The 7,998-nt window shown below is 44.6% G+C and overlaps 1 protein-coding gene across 1 annotated transcript; it reads right to left on the reverse strand.

The window, feature by feature from the left end:
* Nucleotides 1-4,172: 4,172 nt before the first annotated feature.
* On the reverse strand, nucleotides 4,173-7,158 carry LOC119363408 (beta-amylase Tri a 17). The gene is made up of 7 exons (XM_037628754.1): nucleotides 7,024-7,158; nucleotides 6,461-6,859; nucleotides 6,145-6,309; nucleotides 5,465-5,728; nucleotides 5,047-5,256; nucleotides 4,709-4,948; nucleotides 4,173-4,626 (listed from the first exon to the last, which is right to left on the reverse strand). Exons 1-7 carry the CDS (start codon nucleotides 7,072-7,074, stop codon nucleotides 4,444-4,446), a joined length of 1,512 nt encoding a protein of 503 aa, XP_037484651.1. The 5' UTR covers nucleotides 7,075-7,158; the 3' UTR covers nucleotides 4,173-4,443.
* Between the last annotated feature and the right edge of the window lie 840 nt (nucleotides 7,159-7,998).

Here is a 7,998-nt window from a genome sequence, read left to right on the forward strand (position 1 = left end):
CAACGGGAGAAAAATTTATCACATGTGTTTTTTAATTACCAATATATTTCAAAAACAAAATTTGTTTTACTCGTAGTTAATTTGCAAGCCAATGTCACATCTTCAATTCTGATCCAACATGTGATAACGGGAACTATCAAGAAATTCTCAGGGGCATGTGTAACTAAAAAGTTGAACAAAACCGAAAGGAATTATAGCTTTGCTTGTCTCTTTTCTCATTGTGCACTTGCCTGTTAGATAAAAATGATATGTTAATAACAACATTTTTTTACGTTAATAACAACATATTAAAGTATGCTATATCTAAAGACTCATAGGATCTGGAAATAGAAAATAACAACATATTAAAGCATTCACTATCTACAGACCTCAAAACTGAACAACATTCGTACCATGGTAGCTTGAAGCCCTCAACATTAAGAATAAATCAGATATAAGCAAATAAAAAATCACATGGACTATTACAGTTCACCCTCATTACTGCTCGCATTTCATTCTTCAGGGGGATAAGTTGTGCAGCAAAAGTCTAGTGATATTCTCAATTATGCTAGAAAAATAAGATGAGAAGGTTCCGTGCAACATCCTTTACACGTGCACTATATGACGAAAATTGTAAAGATAGACTGAGTAAAATTATGTTGAAATCTGAACCACTTGCAAGAATGCCGATATAGTGACAAGGATAGTTCGCACGTCATAAACTCATCATGATCAAATAAACATTATGGTGGTCTTGCATTCTCACCAACAATCAATGGCATCTTGACTGAGCTCCGAGCTAAACGTCTGAGAGTAGAATCACAATCTCCCAAAGTCGTCGTTAATTTCAAAGATATCGTGGCACACGTTGGGAAAATTTTGCATCTTGAAACAACCGTGAACAAAAAAAAATGCATCCTGAAAACAACATGAGCAAGATCAAGTATACCAACTCCCTTAAGGAGAACAAAAATAATTACGAAAAATTATCAATACCTGTGGAGGTAAATTCATTAACGAACATGTGAGTTCTTGAGTGCACTATCATCAAAATACACATCCATATCAAGTTCTCCTATGAACTGAACCACCGGTTGTTTTCAGAAAAAGCAGCCAGAAAAACAGAACGGCCACAGATCGTTTTGGTGTATTCACCAATGATTTTGAGAAATATAGAACGGCGGCCATAGATCGCTTTGATGTCTCGCGTGCATGTGTTGCACCGTGGCTTAGCTAGCTTTGTAGTGAATCAATCAATCCATCGCTGTGTACTGCCATCTTGTCGGAAGATTGATCGTCTCGGAAAGTAATTGGAAAGTAATCGATCCAGCTCCGAAGTTTTAGTACGCGCGTCACCGTCGCTGTAAGCTTGTTGCGTGTATGCGGACAGGGCCAACATGCATCGATCACACGGGCGTCGTTCCATGGCGCCCATCGGCTTCCGCGACCCGCCGATGGAGGCCCTGGAACAGATCACGCGGCGCACCGGCCCCCTCGACAATGTCGCCCTGCTCTGCCGTTTGTGCACCGTGGCGCCGCGCGCTCAAGGCCACACTCCTGCGCCTGATCAAACTGCCTTGATGCACTCTGACCCTGCTGGAGCCGCTACCGGTGGTCGGTTTCCGCTGCCTCCCATCATCTTGTCGCTCGAGCATAGCAAGCAAGGAGCAGCGATGTGGCGGCGTAACATAGGGGATCGGCGAGTTGAGGAGCAGCAGCCATAGGTACTTTGTCCTTGGTCCCCGTAGCCCCTCCCTCTTGATCTAATAACGAATCAAATAGTTTTATTTTCCTCGATCTGATATGCGTTCAGGTGGACTTGTGCCCGTGAAGATGAAGGAGATCTGGTTGGAACAAAGAAGAGGACGGATACACGTTCAGGAGAAGTATTTGTGTCAGTGAAGAAGGAGATCGATGTGGCAACGATTACGAAGCGTTTTTTTCCACTTATTTACTATATTGCGGGTTAATTAATTAATACCATAGGGGGCTTTTTATAAAATGTGCGTGACGGTGAACCCGGAGACCCAATCCGTGCTTTATTATTAGGGAGAGATATGCGCATACACTCATACTTAAAGCGCATCACCGGAAATTCTAAAATAAATTCAGGAATAATGCGAGCACCAGGACTTAACCCTGATGGAAATAAATCTAGGAATAATGCAAGCACCATGACTTGAACCACCCTCTAACCATCTCGCTTGTATATAACGTTTTGATTTGTTTTTTCTGCTCAAAATAACGTGTACGCGATACACTCACCCTATGAATACACACACGCACCCCCTATCCTTATGAGCACCTCCGAGAGACTAAGCCGACATGTCATTTTGAAATTTACGAAGTCACCATAGGCACCTCGCTGGGATACCACTGTCCCTCTAACCATCCAACAACAGGTTGGTTTGTATGTACAAATATAATACTAGATCATATTTAACTTAAAAAATATTTTTTGACTTTTTCTTTATAATTATTTAAATATTTTTCGCATATAGGGTGCACCGGAATCCGGGTTCACCATGGTATTTCTCACTGCGGAAGCGCCTAAAATCAAACCCTCTGACCCGCCATCAATGGCGGCTTGCCGCGGCCGACGGCGATCTCTCATCTCTCCCTCCGCCACACCGCGGCCTCGTTAAGCGCACGCGCAAGGTCGTGGGCCCTCGCCCCTCGGCATCCAGCAGACCATCCTCTCTCTCGCCCGCAGGTGCGGCGCCGGCCCATTCCTTCCGCAGTTCCATTCCCACGGGATCTGATCCGGTGACTATGTGGACGCGTCCGCCGTCGTCGGGAGCTCGTTCCCGCGGCGCGATTACGATCTTCGGACACCCTTAACTTGGCCTCTCCGCCCGACAACTTCGTCCTCATTCCTCAACGAGCGCCCTCGGTGAGCTAAATTCTCACTTCAGTCAAACAGAGTTTGCTTGAGCGTGTGTTTCCATCTCATTGCCGGCGAATTTGAGGACTTTTCCTACGCACTTTCTTGGCCAGTTGATTGAAAAAGAAGCGTGAGAAAGTTACAGATAACTTAACAGCAGGTAGTAATCTCCTAGGAACTTTCATTTTGTTGATTCCTTCCCAGGATTCAAAGAACTGCTGGGTTTGGTTGCCTCTTCACTCTTTGTATATACCTAACTAGATTAACCCGCGGGTTGCTGCAGATGACCTATCAAAAGACTGAAATTGTTTGCAGTAGAACTCATAAAGTAGACAGGAAAAATTAGTTTTGAGGGGATTTTTTTCATTGAGTAGAATTCATAAAGTATACAGGAAAGTTAGTTTTGAAGAATCTAAACGGTGTGGCTTTCAAATAAAGAAGATCTGCGGTCCGTTTGGTTTATGCCTCAATTCACCCTACCAAAAAATTGGGCATTCCAAATGTCCTACCACTCAATACACATCAATATTAAGGTTGAAAACAACAAAGTTGATGTGGCTGAACCATAGAAGAGATAACTAGCAATAACGGCTTTTCAAAAAATAAAATAACTAGCAATAACTGCAATTAGAGTACATTAAACTGTATAAGAACATAGGATATGCATGGAAGGAACGTGTCATTGTGTGTATTCATAGGTTTCCGCTTTGCTGTTACTTTCCTGTAGTTCAGGGACATCTGTTGCAGCTGTAACCTTGTAGTTTGAGATCACGGTCTTATCTTTTATGACGAGTCTTTCTCATCACTGCCTTCTTATTAGGGAGCACAGCACATGACGATCCACAGACATATTGGTACCCACTGCCCATTGGAGACATGTTTGGTGGTCTCTGGCTCCTGCTCGTTGGAAACAACCTATTTTTTCAGTTATCCGACAGGTTTCCATTGTGTTCTGTTAACTACTGCACTATGATTCTCTATTTTTTACTGCACCCTCACGTGAACTGTAGCTATGGGCCATTGTTACTCTGCATCAGAGTAAAACTTAGAAACCGACCATTGTCCAAATCATTTTTCATTTAGGCGCTCTTCGCTTCACCACTCTGATTTTAGGCTCTCATGACATCATTGAATATCAGTTTGTTTAGCTGGATACTCATCTTAATTCCTTTTGTTCATAATGACCGTTTCACAGCTCGCACTTTCTATTTATGGTGGCCACTCAGTGGATGTAAAACAGTTTGAACACTTAGCAGCAGAAGCCTGGATGGCAGCTCCTACTGCTAAAAACTTCACAATCATTAAGTTGTAAGCACAAACTGTTTTATTTGTTCAATCAAATACACACAGCAAAGTGGGACGGAGTTCCGATGAACTGCAGCTCATCGAAAAAGCATACAACCTCATGATTACCAGTACAATAGTATTGCCAGACTATATGGCTATAACATTGTAGTACACAGTTTATTTATCCTCGGCGGCTTATTTCCTGTGCACCTCAATTCTCACAAAGCACGTCTTGACCCTCTCGTAGACTGCATCAGTGATGCACATTATTTTATGAAGATAGAGAAAGATTTCTACACAGGGGCAACGAGCACCTCATCCCCGACATCAGTGTGATCTTTAACTGGCAGGTCGGTGTTCTTATCAAAGGGGAATGGCTCCAGTTTTGGCTGCGCTGCTTTCAGGATCATTTCAATTGGCATTTCTGGCTTTGATCTTTCCAAAGGCGCCACTGGATCAACACTTGGGTCATGACCCTGCAAAGAGTTATAGATTATTTAAAATAGGCTTGCAAATGATACATCAGTTTTATTTTAAACATGCATGGGTGGCACTAACCAGGTTAGCATGCATTTTCTCAACAAAAGTTTGGAAAGTGGCATAGTTCTGTCCCTCCAGTAGCTCATTCGATAACCGGAGGTAGGTGAATCCAAACAGTTTGTGCTCAGGAGGGCCATTCTTGTTGATGCCTTTCGGCCTCGCATTCCTGAGTATTGTGTTGTAAGCAGTGGCATCATATCGACCGAGTGCGTTTTCGCACGCCACATGTAAACCCTCTCTCCATCCAGCACTCAGCACCTAAGGGTTTGGATGAGAAGTGCTTCAGTGTTTCGGTAAAAGATAAGTGTACAATCCTGAGCCATGAATTGCTGGGCGGTTGCTAATGGTGTAGTTACCTGTTGGACTAGTTCTTCTGGTGCGCTCTTCGCCTCTTCGCTTTGCTCTGAGTCCCTCATCTCTGCACAAGTGAAGTTCATGCTAGCATGATGCCTTGTGAGCATGCGTGCTATGGTTCTGTAGCCGTCTCTGTCATCTAAGTTGTAGTACCCGGCTGTGAGCTCGGCTGCATGGTTTGGAACCCTGTACCACCAGTGAATGCCAGAGATCTGCAACCAAACATTGGATCATGTCTCATTACATTCTAGATTAAGCAATGTGAGTCGTATATACTTCCTCATTCCGTAAGCTTATACACTATGTTGGAGTGAATTTGTGCATTTTTTTGTTGTTTATCAGGCACAACTTCTCAACTGAATCATGATTTTTGTAATCTTGTCTACTATAATATACTGAGATCTGTAGGATGGTACTTACTTTGATTGCCAGCTGCACCCTGCATCCCAAGAAGACCTTGTTTGCTTCGTCCAAGATCTTGTCACCGTGCTTGATCAGTTTGTTGGAGTACCATGACAGGAAAAACTTCCCCTTCTCGGTGAGGTATGTTCCGTTGTCCTTGAAGAATTGGGTTTTCTCGGGAGTGTCGTTGTACTCTCCAGCATCGTCAGGCAATTCCCACTCAGGATGGCCAGCCTTTGCCGCTGCTGCTTTGAAGTCTGCTTCCAGGTACTTATCATAACACTGCAGATTATTTTTGTTTTAGTTAAAACAGTTAATTGGAGCCTTTTTGTCTTTACTTGTTATGGTATTATTTTTGCATCCGTTTTAATTCATGCCTGTCTGTTTAGTTGGATGTACATTTGGTGTCCACTGCTTTTACCGTTTAATTGTGGGGCCATGGTCTTATGCTTGCTTCTGATACTTTGCTCAAAAGAAGAGCATGATCTCTCAAAAGCCATAAGTAGTGATAATTTGAAATTGCCATTTTATCCAACGTCGCTTATGATCAGAATCATTTTACCATTGGGTGAACCTTTTTCAGTGCAAATGGTCTCTTGGACAAAGATTGAAATGCCTTTGGTCATCACATGTTACATGTATAAGAGTATTTTGTAAGGACAGAAGAGTATTTGGCAAAAAAAAAAAAAAACACTCACGATGAATTCTCCGATGCCCGGGAAGACCCATCCCTGGCTCTGAGGATAGGATGGGTACCTCATCTCTCCAGCTGGGCCAAGTCCCACTTCAATGTCCACGATGGTACCAGCATCCAAGAACTTTTTCATGTTTTCCCTGAAGCTCGTCATGTAATCAGCATACATCTGTAGTAGCCACAAAGAAGGATCAAAGCTTTGCTACCATGATCACACTGGGCCTATCAAAATCACAACTGTGGTGTTGCCAAGACTCATCTCAGTCATCTGAATCACCATATATGCAGGAGAGCTGGAATGGCGATTTAGCTTTGCTAACCTGGACGGCTGTTCTTCCATGGAAGAGAGGCTGGTCATCCACTCCAAGGGTGAGGTACTCGATGTTCCTCGTCCCGCCGCGGTTGGTGTAGAAAATGTCAGGGTCGGTGGCTCCGACGTCGCGCACCCACTGTGGGATGGGGATGTTGACGACGTCGCCGACGTTGCCACCGCACTGGTGGAACGACATGATGGCCTGCAGCTTGAGCCCGGCCTCGTGCACCAGGTCGAAGACCTGCTTGTAGGCGCTCCAGTCGTACGCCTTGGGGCCCTTGCCCTCCACCAGCCCCCACCAGACGTCTATCATGACGCCGTCCACGCCGGCCTCCGTCAGCTTCTTCAGCTGCGCCCTGATCTCGTCGCCCTTCTCGAACTTGTTGTCGACGCTCACGACATCCAGCTATTCCCACAACGAAAGCGAAGACAAAGGTTAGTGGAAATACTGCATCTGAGGTCTCAGATCTTGTTGATAAGCTGGGTATCATATGCACTATAATGTGAGTTTTTAGATCCTTGGAATGGTTTGTCAGTGCCATGGTGCTTAGCGAGTAGAGTGGAGCTTACCGGGAGCATAACGTAGACTTGGACATAGTTGGCTAGCATGTTCCCGGCCATTGTGGCTGCTGGCTACAAACACTGGCTTGCGTGCTCACTCACTCACTGAGCTTGGTTTGCTGGGTGTTGCAGGGGAGGTCGAGGGGTCTATTTATACTGCGAAAGAGGGAGGAGGGGGGCGGGGTCCTTCTCCAGCGAGGCGAGTTGAACTGGTTGATTTTGGTTACCGCTCACAGCCAGCTTCAGGGTTGATATCATATTTTCCTTGTCACTGGGAGAGAAGATTGGGTATCTGAGTGTTCTGATTCGTTCACGTGTTTTCTGAGCGGCAAGCCAACAGTATCAGGTTTAAATACGTTATCCGACAAGACGAAAATATATTGACAGGGTCATTCCTTCTTTTCCTTTCCATCACGCTAGACGACTAGGACAAAGTTCTCCACCCCTCCAAGCTTCATCGGTCAGTCTGTGGATTAAGCCAAAAGCTGAAGCCACAAGCCCATAAATATATCCTTTTTGTTTAAAAGCCAAGCGTAAAAGTAGAAAATAAAACCCAACCAGACACCCTCTAATATGTGGTGATTTGGGGGCCTGTTTGGTCCTCCACCTCACACCCTCCATCGACGGGCCTGTGCTCGAGTGACAAGGTGGCGGGGAGGCGAATTCTAGTGCCTCGGCTCCTGCTAGTAGTTTAGGTTAGGGATTTTTAGTTGTTGCAAATGACATCTTTTCATTGTTGAGTAGGTCTTCTGGGTTTTGATTCTCCATTTCGTCTGACATGACTGAGCCGACGGAACTCTGATTAGATTTAGATTCTATTGTCTCTTGAGGCAATGAGTTTAGGGTTTCTCGCCATAGGTGCGGGACAATATCTGATGTCAGACACTTTAGATCGATTCAACGGTCACGACTGCGGTTTTAGGGCGCTGATTCTTAAAGGCACGCACACAAAGACGTTTCAGCTGTCATCAACAAGGTTAGGAC

The sequence above is a fragment of the Triticum dicoccoides genome, chromosome 2B, assembly GCF_002162155.2.
Source record: "Triticum dicoccoides isolate Atlit2015 ecotype Zavitan chromosome 2B, WEW_v2.0, whole genome shotgun sequence".
NCBI lineage: Eukaryota > Viridiplantae > Streptophyta > Magnoliopsida > Poales > Poaceae > Triticum > Triticum dicoccoides.

Coding starts and splice junctions, on each gene's coding strand:
- LOC119363408 (XM_037628754.1), bottom strand. CDS start 7,074: ATGGCCGGGAACATGCTAGCCAACTATGTCCAAGTCTACGTTATGCTC. Junction 4,949..5,046: donor CAGAAGAACTAGTCCAACAG/GTAACTACACCA, acceptor CCAAACCCTTAG/GTGCTGAGTGCTGGATGGAG. Junction 4,627..4,708: donor AGAAAATGCATGCTAACCTG/GTTAGTGCCACC, acceptor AACTCTTTGCAG/GGTCATGACCCAAGTGTTGA.